General features: G+C 71.2%; 2 protein-coding genes across 2 annotated transcripts; one reads left to right on the top strand and one right to left on the bottom strand.

The window, feature by feature from the left end:
- The first annotated feature begins 1,661 nt into the window (after positions 1 to 1,661).
- On the top strand, positions 1,662 to 4,674 carry FSCN2 (fascin actin-bundling protein 2, retinal). Its single transcript, XM_035558831.1, has 5 exons — positions 1,662 to 2,484; positions 3,683 to 3,839; positions 3,927 to 4,048; positions 4,131 to 4,298; positions 4,378 to 4,674. Exons 1-5 carry the CDS (start codon positions 1,662 to 1,664, stop codon positions 4,581 to 4,583), a joined length of 1,476 nt encoding a protein of 491 aa, XP_035414724.1. The 3' UTR covers positions 4,584 to 4,674.
- Positions 4,675 to 6,049: 1,375 nt separating this feature from the next.
- FAAP100 (FA core complex associated protein 100) lies at positions 6,050 to 14,573 on the bottom strand. Its single transcript, XM_035558769.2, has 10 exons — positions 14,525 to 14,573; positions 13,198 to 13,387; positions 12,237 to 12,355; positions 11,031 to 12,016; positions 9,828 to 9,978; positions 8,359 to 9,131; positions 7,843 to 7,979; positions 6,845 to 6,961; positions 6,285 to 6,371; positions 6,050 to 6,175 (listed from the first exon to the last, which is right to left on the bottom strand). Exons 2-10 carry the CDS (start codon positions 13,360 to 13,362, stop codon positions 6,050 to 6,052), a joined length of 2,661 nt encoding a protein of 886 aa, XP_035414662.1. The 5' UTR covers positions 13,363 to 13,387; positions 14,525 to 14,573.
- Between the last annotated feature and the right edge of the window lie 290 nt (positions 14,574 to 14,863).

The raw sequence follows: 14,863 nt of genomic DNA, 5'->3' as shown, positions 1-14,863 counted from the left end.
GGGGGGGGGGGGGGGGGGGGGGGAGGGGAGGGGGGCGCGGCCGCGCCCCGCACCGAAACCGCCCCCGCGGGGACCTTCGCCCGGGGAGGGGGGGGGCAGAGGGAGGAGGAGGAGGAGGAGGAGGAGGAGGAAGGCGCACAGCGCGCACAACGCCTTCCTCCTCCTCCTCCTCCTCCCTTTCCCCCCCCCGCCCCGGGCGAAGGTCCCCGCGGTGGTGATGCGGTGCCCCCCCCCCCGCCCCCCCCAGCCTGTGCGCCAGGCTCTGTCGCCGTGGTGACAGCGACAGCCCCCCCCCCGCGTTGTCACGGTGACGGCGGGGTGCTGCGCAAGATGTCGCCCCCCCCCCCCCCCCCATCCGCAGCCCCCATCCCCGGGGTGCCCGTGGGGCAGGACCCCCCCACCCCATGGGCGCAATATTGGGGGGGGGCACCCGTGTGTGCGCAAACGCAGCTCCCGGCTCCTGCACCAGGCACTCGCGGGGAGCCAGCAGCACCCTGGGGTGCCCCCCCCCGAGCCCCCACTGCCCCCATCCCCGCAGGACCCTGACCCACTTCCCCCCCCCCCCCCCAGCCCGAAAGCCAAACCGTCTCCGTTTCGGTGGGGGTCAGTTACAGCGCGCCGGGCGGCTTCGGGTAACGTAACGCAGCGGCTGGGGCCGCCAGCCTGCCCCCCCCCCCCCCGCGCCCCGCCATGAAAAAGTCATGAGGCAAACAATCCCCGGGGCCTATTTTCGGGAACAATAACTCGCCGCCGCGCTGACACCGGAGCCGGGGGGGAAGGAGGCCGCGGCAGCGCGGTGCTGGTGCGCAGCCGACAGCGGGTGCTGGGGACCGAGCGTCCCATCCCGAAGGGTGCTGAGCCCGTCCCCAGGTCCCTTTGGTGGCAGCGGGCTGGGGGCTCCCCACGCCCTGTCCCCTCCTGTCCCTCCCTCCCCCCCCCCAAGGCAGCCCACGGACCCCCGGCACCGGAGGGCCCCGCACCCCGCGTGCTGCAGGGGGTCCCCACGCGCCCCCCCCAGCCCCGTCCCATCGCAACCACGGGGCTGCGTGACCCCACAGCCGCGGGAGGGATTTGGGGCCACAGGACAGATGGAGGCCAAGGGCCCCAAAGCAGGATAAAAGGTTTAAACTAATCAAAATGCCTGGCTAATTGTAAGGCGCTTAGGGGCTGGCTGGGAGGCGGCGCGGCTGGAGGTGACCCGCTGCTGAATCAGAGAGCCCGGTAACCTTAGCCCGCGGGGAACGGATCCGCCGGCCCGCGCCCGGATCGGGTTCCCACCCAAGTTTTCCACCCGCAGCGGGACACCGGGGCCGTGGTGCTGGAGGGCGGCGTGGCCGCGCACCCCAGGGACCGGCCGGGGGCTGCTGGGGCGCCCGCTCCCTTGGGCTCGAAGCGAAAGCCCCGCTCTAGGTTACCCCGGCCTCGGCGCCCGCTGCAATCTGGCCGGGCTTTGTAATCCTACCTGCGCCTAATTCAACGGGCCGCGGCCCCCGGCCCACCCCCGGACCCCCCCGCCGTGCCGCGCCGCGCCGAGCCGTGCCGAGCCGCGGGGCCAGTGCGGCAGCGGCAGCCGGCAGCGCAGACGTCCCCGCCGCGACGCCCGGGGAGCCCCCGGCAGCCCCCTTGGGGCCCGCCCCCCCCCCCCCAGCCGCCGGCGGAAGATGCCAACGAATGGGATCCACCAGGTCCTGAAGATCCAGTTTGGGCTGATCAACTGCGAGAGCCGGTACCTGACGGCGGAGAGCTTCGGCTACAAGGTGAACGCCTCGGCGCCCAGCCTGAAGCGCAAGCAGATCTGGACGCTGGAGCAGGACGAAGCCGACGGCTCCGTCGTCTTCCTCAAGAGCCACCTGGGCCGGTACCTGGGGGCCGACAAGGACGGCAAGGTGCGCTGCGAGGCCGAGCAGCCGGGCCGCGATGAGCGCTTCAGCATCGTCACGCAGTCGGACGGGCGCTGGGCGCTGCAGTCGGAGCCGCACCGGCGCTTCTTCGGGGGCCGGGAGGACCGGCTGTCCTGCTTCGCGCCCAGCGTCACCGAGGGCGAGCTCTGGACCGTGCACCTGGCCATGCACCCCCAGGCCAACCTGCTGAGCGTCAGCCGCCGCCGCTACGCCCACCTCAGCGCCCACGAGGACGAGATCGCCGCCGACAGCAACCTGCCCTGGGGGGTGGACGCCCTCATCACCCTCTGCTTCCAGGACAAGAAGTACAGCCTGCGCACCGCCGACGAGCGCTACCTGCGCTGCGACGGCACCCTGGTGCCCGAGCCCGGCGCCCGCACCGGCTACACCCTCGAGTTCAAGGCGGGCAAGCTGGCCTTCAAGGACTGCGACGGCAAGTACCTGGCGCCCACGGGGCCCACCGGCACCCTCAAGTCCGGCCGCAGCTCCAAGCCGGGCAAAGACGAACTCTTCGACCTGGAGGAGAGCCACCCCCAGGTGGTTTTCACGGCGGCCAACGGCAGATTCGTCTCCATCCGGCAGGGTAAGCGCTGCCCCGGCCCCGGCACGGTGGGGTAGGGTCCCCCCGCCCTGGGATCGGCTCAGCCAAAAGCACCCCCGGCCCTGCAGGGACACCCCTGCTGCGGGAGGAGACCCTACAAAAACATCCCCATGGTGCTGCCCCTGTCTGGGGGCAGCCCCACAGCAGCTGGTGGGGGTCTGGCTGCTCCCACCCCGGGGACGCGACGGACCTGCGGCTGTTGAGGGGTGGCGGGGCCCTGCCCGGGGGGGGACGCCGTGCCCATCGGGGCTGGGTGGGCTCAGCGGCGGTGCTGTGCAGGGCTCGGTGTGCACACGCATGTGCAGGGCTCTGTGCGGTGTGCCGCAGGTGTGTGCGTGTTACACGCAGCTCATGCGTGTGCAATGCTGAGTGCCCGTGTGCTCAGGCGTGCACGGCGCTGCACAGCCCAAACGTGCGTGCACGTACCCGGCTCTGCAGCCCATGCGTGTGCTCAGGGCTCTTTGCATGTGTGAAGGTGTGCAAACTAATGTTTGCGTGTGCGCAGCTCTGCAGCATGGCATGCGTGCAGGGCCGAGCTCAGCACCATGTGCGGGGGGGGGGCTCTGTGCAGTGCAGGGGGGCTCTCCACAGCACTTCGGGGGCGCACCCACACCCCACGATGAGGCACTGCCCCGAGCTGCCGCGGGTGCCCATCCCTGGAGGTGCCCAGGGCCAGGCTGAGGGGGCTTGGGGCAGCCCGACGCAGTGGGAGGGGGTCAGCTTTCAGCTCCCTCCCACCCCAAACCCCTCTGTGACGGATTTGCGCTCACAGCCCCGTGCGTGCCCCCTGCCGTCCCCGTGCAGACCTGGGACACCGGGGACGTGGGATGGGACCGGGGCCTCCGGCACCCGCGGGGGTCCCCAGGGGTGGCCGTGCTGTGGCCCTGGCTGCCCCCTGTCCCCGCGGCACCGGGAGCGCCTGCCCCCGTGCCAAGCGGCTTAGGGCCGGGTGACGGCGGCGGGGGGCTATAAATAGGGGCCGTGCGCCGCGGCGCTAACCAGATGGACGCGGCCCCAAATCAGATTAACCAGCCCAATTAGCGCGATTGTTTGCAGAGGGATTTACCCTGGGAGGGGCGGGGGGGAACGCACCCGGGGATCATCCACGCACGTGGCCACCATTTGGGGGGGTGGAGGGGGGGGGTCCCGGCCCCGCACCGAGAGCTGCCCCCACCCGCAGGCGTCAACGTCTCGGCGAACCAGGACGAGGAGCTGCACCACGAGACCTTCCAGCTCCAGATCGACCGCGACACCAACAAGTGCAGCCTGCACACCAACGCCGGCAGCTACTGGACCCTGGTGGCCCATGGGGGCATCCAGGCCGTGGCCACCGAAGTGTGAGTGGGGGCCGGGGGGGGGGGGAGAAAGGCATGCGGGGGGGGGTGTCGGGCCCACCCTTGCTGACGCTCTCGCCCCGCCGCCAGCGGTGCCAACACCATGTTCGACATCGAGTGGCGCGGGCGGCGCGTGGCCCTGCGCGCCAGCAACGGCCGCTACGTCTGCACCAAGAGGAACGGGCAGCTGGCGGCCGTCAGCGACGCCGTGGGTGAGTGCCGGCTTTTTTTGGGGGGGGAGGGGGCACGGTGGGGCTGGGGGGCCCCCACCCCGCTGACGCCAGCTCCGCGCAGGGGAGGACGAGGAGTTCACCCTGAAGCTGATCAACCGGCCCATGCTGGTGCTGCGGGGCGAGCACGGCTTCGTCTGCTACCACCGCGGCTCCAACCTGCTCGACTCCAACCGCTCCGTCTACGACGTCTTCCACGTCGGCTTCAGCGACGGCGCCTACCAGATCCGAGGTGGGTGGCGGGTCAGGGTGGGCAAGGGGCTGCCACGGGCTCAGCCGGGCCCCGGTGACGGCCCCGGGGCTCTCCGCAGGCCAGGGGGGCAAGTTCTGGTACGTGGCGAGCAGCGGGGCGGTCTGCAGCGACGGGGACCTCTCCGAGGATTTCTTCTTCGAGTTCCGGGAGCGCGGGCGCGTGGCCATCAAAGGGAAGAACGGGCGGTACCTGCGCGGGGACCCGGCCGGCACCCTGCGGGCCGACAGCGAGTCGGTGCTGCGGGCCACGCTCTGGGAGTACTGAGCCACCGGGCGCTGGGGACGGGGTGGCCGGGGCGCTGGCACCGCCGCGGCCCCGAGCCCACCCTGCTCCTGGGACCGGGGCGGCCAGGAAGACCCAGGCAGGCGGAGGATGGTGGCAGAGCCGGCGGTGGCATCGTCCACGGCAGCTGCGTCCCCGACCCCCCCCTCTACTCGTGGCATTAAAGTGCGTCTGGATTGCACCGGGGCCAGGCCTCTTCCTTCGCCGCCCGCGGCAAGGGCGCAGCGGGTCCGGGATCCCGCCTCCGCCCCGTCCCAGTGACCCTGTAACTGGGGGAGCGCTGCCCTGTGGGAGCCCCAGTGCCCCCAGAGGGCTGATCCTGCCCCGGCTGCAGGGCACGGGGACCTGGGGTTGCTGCAGGGGGAGCCGCTGGCGGTGTACGGGGACGCCACAACGGGCAGCTGGGGGCAGCGGCCGAGCGGACCCGCACCGATGGGAGCGGTGCTCGGGGTGCCGAGGGGCTGCAGGGCTCTGCAGAGCTTCCCCCCCCCCCCCCCCCCCCCCCCCCGAGTGCCCCAGGGATGGGGGTGCTGCGGGGCGCACAGGAGGAGGGGGCCGCAGCCCCGAGGCGGGCAGCGTGGCGGCGAGGAGGGTGGTGGGGGGGGGGGGGGGTGGTCCGGCGGTGGCAGCGCCCCCACCCCAGGTAGAGCTGGGGGGGGGGGGGGAGGGGGAGGGGGGGGGGGGAAGATGGAAAGGAACAGAGACGGGCAACTCGCTGAGCGGCACGATCGTTTTCATGGCAGACGACAGATTTACAGACACCGGGGCAGTGCGGGGAAGGCCTGGGCCAAAACACGCTGCACCACCACAGAGAGACGAGATCATTTATAGAAACAACGGGGGAGCGGAAACATCCCCCCCCCCCCCACTCCCCACCACCCCCCCCCTCCCCCTCCCCTGCCCAGCAGAAAACGGGGGCTCCCCCGGGACGGGCGCCCACCCTGGCGCAGCACCCTGTTTGTCCTTGCTCCCGAAAGGCAAAGGCGCCGCGGGCGGGGGCCGGGGGGGGGGGCCGGGGGGGTGGGGGGGGGGCACAGCCGCCGGGAGAGCGCTAAAACTACCACGGCTACAACGACCCCACAAGAGACAGCACCGGCCCCGGGGCTGCCCGGGGTTGGGGGGGGGGGGGTTTGGAGGGGAGGGGGCGGCAGGGCCGGGCCGGGCCAGCCCAGAAGCCCCCGCTCTGCCGCCGGGCGGCCCCGACCCCGGGGGGGGGGGGGGGGGTGGGGGGGGGGAGCCACGCCGCAGCCCCGCGCCCTCGGCGCTGCCCGCGACACGACCACGAAACACGCACACACACAAACCGCCCGCGCACCGCCCTGCCCGGCCGTCCCACCGGGGGCTGCTGCTTCTCCCCCCCCCCACACACACACACTTTGGGGGCTCCCCTCCTGTCCCCGGGGGGGGGGGGGGGGGGAAGTCCGGGGGTGCTCCGGGTGCCCCGCTGCTCACAGGAGAACCAGGCTGGGGTTGCGCAGCTGCCTGTAGACGTGCAGGAGCTTCTCCGCCGTCACCGCGCCCTCCTCGCCGAGGGGCAGCCGGTCGCGCAGGGACTGCGCCTCCTTCAGCAGCATCTGCGGGGGGGGGGGAAGAAGGAGGTGGGGGTGGGGGGGCGTGCAAAAGCGCCGGGGGGGGGGCTGCGGCGCAGGGAGGCGAACGAGGCGTCGCGGGCTCACGGCTCACCTCGTGGTTGGCCTGGATCTGGCGCAGGTACTGCATGCGGAGGTCGGGGGGTCCCGAGCCCTGCGCCGCCTGCTCCAGCACCAGCGCCTGCGGGGAGCGGGGTTCTGCTTGGGGGGGGGGGGGGGCGGCTCCGGGTGCAAAACAGCCCCGGGCAGGAGGGAGCTTCCCCCCCCCCAAGCCGTGGCGCTGCCCTGCTTCTGCCCAGGCCCCGCGTGGCACCTGCCAGCACCGGAGCAGCAGCAGGGCCGCGCTGAACCTAACGGAACCCATAACGGGGGCATGGGGCACGACCCCGCAGGTGCCACCCGGGGATTCACGGCACCAGCCCCACGGCTTGGGAAAGGAACGGGGTCCACGACGGGGCCGATCCTCAGCCCTGCGCGACACCGGGCCACGCCGAGCCCGTCTGCCACACGGTGGTGCCAGAGAAACCGTCCCCAGGCACCCAGCTGAGCCCCGAGGGTTCGGCCCCGGGGCATTGGCGTGCGTGGGGACCCGGGGCCGTGTCCGGCGGGGGCCTGGGGGCACGTGGGGAGCGGCACGGCCCCGCAGCTGCGTACCTGGATGCGCCGGATGACGGCGTGGTGCATCCTGCACATGTCGGCCAGCGACGGGCTCTCCATGAAGATCTCCACCGCCTGGATGGGGCCCGCCGGGCTCAGGTCGTTCATGGCCACCTGGGGGAGAAGCAAATCCTCGCTGGGCACAGCAGTGCCAGGGGAGGGGGCGGCCCCAGGACCCCACAGGCAACAGGGCTGGGACAGCGACACCAGGCTGGGCCCCAAGCAGCAGCCGCCATTCCTCCTGTCCCTGCTCTCTGCACGCCCCTCTGTTGCTCCCCAGACCCGTGCAAGCAAACGCAGCAGCAGCCGGAGATGCTGCCAGCCCTGCTGGGCGCATCAGAGACCTTGCTCAGCCCCTCCGAGGGGTGCTCGCCCGGCTCCGGTGCCCGCTGGGTCCCAGCTGAGCCCTCGGGTGCTCCCTCAGCCCTGCTGGGACCGGCGCTGGATGCGGGCTTGAGGGTGACCCGACGCCCGTTCCCCGACGGGACGCGGGCTGCCGCCCCAGCAGATTTAAGCCAGCAGGCTTAGCCCAAGCAGAATTAATGCTGTCGCTGATCACGCTGGCAATATTAGTGCTCTCGAGTGTGAATCAGCCTGAGCCAGGTCACTGCCGGCACGCACGGGCCCCTCGCCAGAGGGCTGTCCGGCCGCAGCGGAGGGCTGGGTAGCAGTCAGTGCTTTTCCTTTACACTTTGAGGCAGATTTTTGCATTAGAGGGGGGAAAACTTGCAGCAGGTCAGATTTACGCCCAGAATCCGTGCTCTCCCCCTCGCTTTGCAGGCGCAGCACAGCACAGCAGCCCAAAGGAGCCTTGGGGAAGGGTTGGGAAGAGGGGGAGCAGCAGCACAGCCCTTCCAGCCCGGCGCACAGCGCACCCACGTGCCCGGCCCCACGGGATGACGGCCAGGCCAGGCATCACCCCGCTCCCCGGCGGGAGCCAGGGGCTGTGGGACGGGGCCCGGGGCGTTTCTCTGCAGGGCTAACCCCGTCCTTGCCTCTCGCACAAGCAGCTGCACCTCGCCTCCGTCCGGAGCCGCGCCGCGCACCGACGCCACCTCCCCGCTGCTCAGCGCCTCGGCCCCGGCGTTCTCAGCCAGCAGCCAGCGCAGCGTGGCACAGCTCAGCGGGACATCTGGGGACAAGAGGAGAGAAAGCGGAGCTTGTTACGCCTCTGCTCGCCCTCCCTCGGGCACTCAGCAGCCGGGCTGAGGCCGGGGCGCCGCAGGCAGCGCGGAGCGGGGAGCGGCGCATGCCTGGTGCGGCCCACGCCTGCAGCTGCTGCCACAGCGGGGGGCTTGGGGACGTTCCCCCCACCCTGCCAAGCTCGGCCATGCAGCTGCCACCACGGCCACGTGCCAGCCTGGGAGCTGCCACGCGCTCCCACGCCCAGGGAAGGGGCTGGGGACAACCCCAGCTCCACGGAGCTGACGTTGCCATCCCGGAAAGCGAGCGCACCTCGCCGAGGGCCTGCCCGGCACCAACCCCGGCAGCTCCCTGCAGGCAGCACCCACCTGAGCTGGAGGTTTTCAGCGCGGCTTTCAGCAGCTCCGAGGACACCCTGATGGAGGCCGCCGAGGGCGGCAGGCTCCCGTCTCCCGCGGCTTTCGGCTCGCCGGGCTCAGTCTGCTCCCCGGAGGCTTTCAGGAAGGTCTCCACGGGGTCTGGGGGCGCGGGGAGCGCAGCCGCCGGGGGGGAGGCGTCTGGCCCGGCGGGGCTGCTCTCGAAACGCAGGCACTGGAGCATGTCAATGGTGCATTCGCTGAGGGGCAGGCAGATCCCCTCTCTGTCCGGGGACAGGATGGGCGAGTCGTCGGGGAGGAGGTCGTCCAGGGCCTCGGAGGAGTCGGAGCCGCTGCCCAGGATGTCCCGCAAACTGTAGTAGAGGGCACAGGAGATGGTCAGAGGCAGGTCCAGCTTGGCGTCCGCGGCAGAGCCGAGGGGCAGCGTCAGCTCCCTCTTGTTCCCCGGGAGGAGCTGGTCGATGGGGAAGGTGAAGGTGGTGGCTGAATCCGCGGACGACTCCTCTAAGGCACAGGGGCTGGCCAGGAGCTGAACGCACAGGGTCCAGCCCTGCTCCAGGCTGTACTCGCTGCAGTTCTCCAGCAGGCAGGAGATGGTTACGGTATCTCGGAGCAGGAGGCAGCTCCAGTTGGCAGTGACAGTGCAAGCAATGGGCTTCTGGCCTTCTTGGCTGGACAGCAAAGCCGCGCTCACGTTCATCACCTGGTTCAGGCTGGCCAGAGCTCGGTTCTTCTGGTCCACCGCCTTCTTCAGGAAGGAAACTCTGCAAGGACAAAGTGCCAGGGCTCAGACGGCGAGAGGGATGGAGGCTGGGACACCGGGTCGGCAAAACGAGGCGGGCAAGGCCGGGACAAGCACCCACACCAGCCCAGCAGACCCTGACGTGGGGCTGTGGCCGGTGAGACCCCAAAAACAGCCCCCGGGCCGCGGCTCCCTGCAACGGGAAGCGTCAGGGCAGCGCGCGGTGGGCGACAGATCTCGCTCGGAGCTTCGGGAATCCCCCTACGAGGAGAGGGGGGGGACTCGTCTGCGCCTCCTCCCCGCGCACAGATGGCCGCAGAGGTCTGAGGCACGCGGCTGCCCTGCCTGCGGCTGCGGACTTGGCAGGGCCCGCGGGGCGTCTGGGCGCGCTGGCGCCCTGCCTCTCCCACCTTCTGGCGCCGAGGCCGTAAGCACCAGCCTGCCCGCGGCGGCACGGAGCTGCCTGCGCCGAGAGCAACGAGGGCAGCAGGCAGGGCTCTGGCGAACTGTTCTCACTCTACCGAGGCTGGGGGCTTCCCAGCCAGCTTCCTGCAGAAACCGCCCGGGGAAAAGGTAAATGTTGGAGCTGCTTCCGCAGGGGACTTCGTGAGCAACCCTAGAGCCAGGAGCTGAAGCACAAAAACCCAGCGGGGCGCCCAGAGAGGGGCTCAGGAAGCGTCAGCGGGAGGGCACAGCACCGAGCGGCCCCGCCCTGTACCTCTCCGAGGTGTTGCCTATCCCGGACAGCAGCTCCTTGATCCTCCGGCCGATTTCGGCGGGCGTCAGCTCCACGTCGGCGTCCTCGGGGCTGCACAAGTCGCAGGTCATGAGGCGGCCTTTGGCAGACAGGGCCAGCAGCTCCGATTCCCCTGCGGGACGGAGGCGGGCACGGGTCAGGGGCTGAGGGGGCAGGAGGAGGCCGGAAAGGCAGCAGCGGGTTCCCCACAGGCTGGCGGGACGCGACCCGTCAGCGCCTGCCCCAGGGGGCAACTGAGAGCCCCCTCTGCACACCAGATAGCAAGGGGAAAAGCCACCACAGCCCCTCCTCGTGAGGGTGCAGACCCAGCCCCGTGCTGCCGGGGGTGGGGGGGGGAGAAGCGGGAGCAGCCGCCCACGGGTGGGCGCGACGGAGAGGGGACGGGGACCCCAAGAGTGCCCAAAAAACACGTGGCTCCAGAGGCAGGGGTTCGTTCTCTCCTGCCTGCCCCGTCCCCACCGCGCTGCCCGGGGCCCAGCCGTGCTTCCCAGCGCCACCCCAAGCGCTCGCCAAAGCAGCTGCAGGAGGCACCAGGCACTCGGGGCTGGCGCTTCCATGCCGGTTCCTGGTGGCAGAGCCATGCAGCTCCGCGAGACGCCTGGAAAATCCTCGCTCGCTCGCCTGTCCTGGCCCTGCTCGCTCCTCGTGCTGCCCGAGGGACTCGCCTTGCTCGGAGGCGGAGGCCAAGGCGAGCACCGCGCTTTGCTCCGTGCCCAGGCTGCGGTCGGGCACCGTGCACTGCCCGCACCCCGGGGTGGCAGCACAGAAGCCATGGGGCCAAGGAGGAGCAGTGCAGGCAGGCTCTGAGCAGCTGCGCCTGCAGCCCCTTTGGGTCTCCCCACATTCCCCTCCGCGCAGGGACCCAACGGGGACAGCCGGGGCCCCGCAGAACCCTGCACGGGCTGGCGGCCTCCTGCAGCCCCACGGCGGCGCGGAGCCTCGCACGAGAGGAACCACGACCAGGCGGGGAGCAGAGGCCGCTCCGAGCACACCTCGCGTTCAGCCCAGCAGAAACAACTTCCAAAAACCAGGGGAGTCAACAAGAACGGGCGGAGGACGGAGCCCGACCTGGCCCGCGACGAGGGGTGACGGGCAGGCGGAGCGGGCAGCTACCCGGCCCCGTCCCACCCCGAGACCCGGCGCGCTCCCCGCTGCCGGCAGTACCTTCTGACGCCCGAGATGACAAGGAAAGGGCCACGACGCTACAGATACTTAAACTGGCCGGAGACAGGACGGGAGGCAGGACGCCGGCGGGGCTCTCGGCGTCCTCGGGGTCAGAGGACTCGCCGACCCAGTCCAGGTCGACGGCGGAGATGTCCGAGTGCGTGCTGTAATACATGCGGCTGCCGCTGCCGCAGGCGGCGCAGAGGATGGGCCCGCGCAAGGAGTACTCCCTGAGCTCCGGCACCGTCGCCTCCTGGCGCTGGTCCGCCTTGACGGCCACCATCTTGCCGTAGTGGCCCACGGCCACCACGCAGTCACAGCCGGCAGCGCCGAAGAGCGGCTCGTCCTCGGCCTCCTCCTCCTCCTCCTCTTCCTCCGCCGCCCTCCGCTCCGTTCTCAAGGCGCCGATGAAGACGATGGGCTCCTCCAAATGGTGGAGGATCTTCACCGGGGGGTCTCGGCTCGAAACGTCGTGGCAGCCGTCGGCAGCCGGCGAGGAGCTGAGGGCTTTGAGCGGCACCGAGCAGAGCTGTCCGTCCGGGAAGCCGCAGAGGATCATCGGCGACTCCAGCATGGCCGCGTCGATCCCGAAGAGCAAGCTGAAGAGGGGCTCTTCCAGCACAAAGCCCCCCGAGCACCACGGCCCCTCCCCGGAGCCCGCCGTGCCCGGGGAGGAGGCGCAGCAGAGGACGGGCAGGAAGCGCGACGGCGGGCCGTCCCCCTGGGCTGCGGGCGGGGGGCCGGGGCAGAAGCCCACCTCGCTGACCTGCCGGTACGGGGGGCTCTCCTCCTGCTCGGGGCGCGGCAGCTCGTGCAGCTTCATCCACCACTTGCCGTGGGCCTGGGACAGGGTGATGACGAAGGTGTTGAGCAGCGTGAACATGCAGAGGCTGGAGTCCGGGAAGATGCAGGCGTCCGAGTCGACGGGGAAGACGCCGGAAGGGCAGTCGCTTTCTTGGCCGTCGCCGTCCGTCTGCTCCGTTAACCTTCGAGCGAGCAGGCAGAGGCGCTCAGCCAAGGCGCGGGGCGAAGCCAGCGCCGCTCTTGGCCGCCTCTCGCCCTGGCCCTTGGAACGAGCTCCCCGCAGCGAGGCTTTTAGCGTCTGCCGTGACAGCAGAGGCCTGGAGGGGAGCCGAGGGGGCACAGCTAAAACAGCTCCAAACCGTGCCCGGGGGGCTCGTGGCCGCCCCGCGGTGCCCGCCTCACCTGCTCTGCTGCTCCAGGGCCACGCAGTAGATCCCGCTGTGGGCGCAGAGGATGTAGAGCTGCCTGGGCTGGGGCAGCAGCTCCACGTGCCACACCTGGTCGGGGCACCTGTACACGGCCTGCGGGGAGAAGTGAAGGTGAAGGTCACCTCCTGCAGCACCCGGCTGGGGCGCAGCAGAGGGACACGGCAGGATGGGGCCCCCACGTGCCCCCGGGGGGGTGGCGAGGGAGCCGCGGTGCCCACCCGGCCGGGTGCCCTGCTCGTGGGCCGTGTTTCCTCCTGAGCAGCCCCAAACTGCAAATTAAAGCAGGGATCCCCTGCAAACACCGATCGCAGGCAGGAAATTTCCAGGAAAAATTGCCCGCCACCAGGCAGCACGGCCAGGGGGCTGCACGCAGGGGCAGGGCATTGCCTGCTCTCCCCGAGGGGAAGGGGGAGGAAAATAGAAGTTTAGAGCCTGTATGCGATCTGCTTTCCGGGGAAGGAGCACGGTGTAGGAGGCAAACCCCGATCTTACCGCGACGGCTTTCTTAGAACCGATAATAAGAACAAATTAAAAAAAAAAGCAGCCGCGTATAACTCAACACGCCGACCGCTGTTAGTCACAGCGGAGACAATAGCCGAGCGCTTCGGGGATGGGAAACGAAAGAGACGCCGCTTCGCCCGAGGAAGAAGAAGAAGAAAGCGCCTCCCGCCTAACTAAACGTTTGTCGCGCAGGACCAGGGAGAGCGCAGACGGCAGCACCCCCGTACCCCTGGAAGGGCCTCGGGGCTGGGTAAGGAGGGCCGAGGGGCTCCAGAAATTCGTTTGCCCCCCCCCCAAAAACAGGGTCTAGGGTGGAGGAGCCCCGGTGGGGGTCCCTGGGGGGAGGTGGGGGGGGGGGGGGGGGGTCAGAAACCGGGGTCCCCCGCAGCCGTGCCGGGGCACGGGGAGCCTCCTGGCCCCGGGGGCAGCCTCACCTTGAGCACCTTCCCCTCCTGGTCGTAGACGTAGACGAACTCGGTGCCGTTGGAGAGGTAGATCTCGTTCTCGTGGCACAGCACGCGGGGCTTGCCCGCCACCAGCCCCCCCACCGGGCAGCAGAAGCCGGCCAGGTAATCCACCCGGTGGCACACGTGCGCCATGGTGCTGCGAGCGACCGCGGCCGGCCTGGGGCGCGCGGGGACGGCGCTCAGGGGGGGGGGCTGGCGGGGATGCGCCCCCCCCCCCCAGGGACACAGCGCCCCCGAGCCCCATCCCCCATGGCCCCCCTGGCCCCAAATCCCCCCAAGCTCCCCCAGTCGCAGCACGGCCCCTCCCGGATCCAAAGACCCCCATGGCAGTTCCATCTCCCCCCCCCATCCTCACCCCCCAGCCCCAAATTCCCCCAACACCAGCCCCAGCCCCCCTGCCCCAACCCCCCCCAGCTCCCCCCATCGCAGCACGGCCCCCCCAGCCCCAAATCCCCCTACGCCCGCCTCATCTCCCCCCCCATCCTCACCCCGCAGCCCCCAGCCCCAAATCCCCCCAGTCTCAGCCCCCCTCAGCCCCAAATCCCCCAGCCCCCCCCATAGTAGCACAGGCCCCCCAGCCCCAAATCCCCCCTACAGCAGCCCCACCTCCCCCCCATCCTGACCTTGCAGCCCCAGCCCCCCCATCACAGCATGCCCCCCCCAGCCCCAAATCCCCCATGCCAGTCCCATCTCTCCCCCCATCTTCACCTTGCAGCCCCCAGCCCCAAATTCCCCCAGTCTCACCCCCCCTGCCCCAAACCCCCCCTGACCCCCCACCCCATCACAGCACGGCCCCCCCAACCCCAAATACCCCCTTGCCAGCCCCATCTCCCCCCCATCCTCACCTTGCAGCCCCCAGCCCCAAATCCCCCTAGGACCAGCCCCAGCACCCCCAGCCCCAACCCCCCCCACCCCATCTCCCCCTGCCGCCCCCACCCTCCAGCCCCCGACCCCAAATCCCCCCAGTCTCAGCCCCCCCAGCCCCAAATCCCCCCAGCCCCCCCCCAATCACAACACCCCCCATCAGCCCCCCCCATCCCCAAATCCACCCCCCCCCCATCACCCCCCCGGCCCCAAACCCCATCCCCAAACACCCCCCCCCATCACCCCCCATCCCCAAATCCCCCCCATCAGCCCCCCCCATCCCCATCAGCCCCCCCATCCCCATCAGCCCCCCATCCCCAAACACCCCCCCCAGCCCCAACCCCCCCCCCATCACCCCTCCCGTCCCCCCCCGCCCCCCACCTCGGGCCCCCCCCCGCCCCCCGGCGCCTCCCGGCGGGGCTGCGGGTACCGGGCGGGGGGCGCGGGCGGCTCCGCTTTACGGCTGCGCGGCGCCCGCCGCAATGGGCGGGGAGTTTGCGACAGCGGCCGTAAAGCGACGATGGGCGGGATCCCCCCCCCGGGGGGGGGTGGTCACCGGGGGGGGGGGGGGGGGTCCGGTACCGGGGGGCCGGGGGCAGGCGCAGGGAGCCGGGACGCGGGGCTGGAGGCAGCGGCTTTATTGAAGGGGGGAGGCGGCCTGAGAGCCCCCCCCCACCCCGAACAGGGAACCGGAGCCCCCCCGGTGCCCCCCACCCACACAACCGGGGGTCGATGGCCCTCCCCAGCATCCCCCCCCCCCCCCGATGTC

The sequence above is a fragment of the Cygnus atratus genome, chromosome 18 (assembly GCF_013377495.2).
Source record: "Cygnus atratus isolate AKBS03 ecotype Queensland, Australia chromosome 18, CAtr_DNAZoo_HiC_assembly, whole genome shotgun sequence".
In the NCBI taxonomy this organism is placed as follows: Eukaryota; Metazoa; Chordata; class Aves; order Anseriformes; family Anatidae; genus Cygnus; species Cygnus atratus.
The sequence above is the reverse complement of the archived record's forward strand: the minus strand, read 5'-3'. Positions and strand labels throughout refer to the sequence as shown.

Excerpts from the sequence above, each read along its gene's own strand:
- FSCN2 (XM_035558831.1), top strand. The coding sequence starts at position 1,662 with ATGCCAACGAATGGGATCCACCAGGTCCTGAAGATCCAGTTTGGGCTG. Across the intron at positions 2,485-3,682 it reads ATTCGTCTCCATCCGGCAGG|GCGTCAACGTCTCGGCGAAC; the intron begins GTAAGCGCTGCC and ends CCCCACCCGCAG. Across the intron at positions 4,049-4,130 it reads GGCCGTCAGCGACGCCGTGG|GGGAGGACGAGGAGTTCACC; the intron begins GTGAGTGCCGGC and ends AGCTCCGCGCAG.
- FAAP100 (XM_035558769.2), bottom strand. The coding sequence starts at position 13,362 with ATGGCGCACGTGTGCCACCGGGTGGATTACCTGGCCGGCTTCTGCTGC. Across the intron at positions 9,979-11,030 it reads GTCATCTCGGGCGTCAGAAG|GGGAATCGGAGCTGCTGGCC; the intron begins GTACTGCCGGCA and ends TCCGTCCCGCAG. Across the intron at positions 6,372-6,844 it reads CCGTCATCCGGCGCATCCAG|GCGCTGGTGCTGGAGCAGGC; the intron begins GTACGCAGCTGC and ends CGCTCCCCGCAG.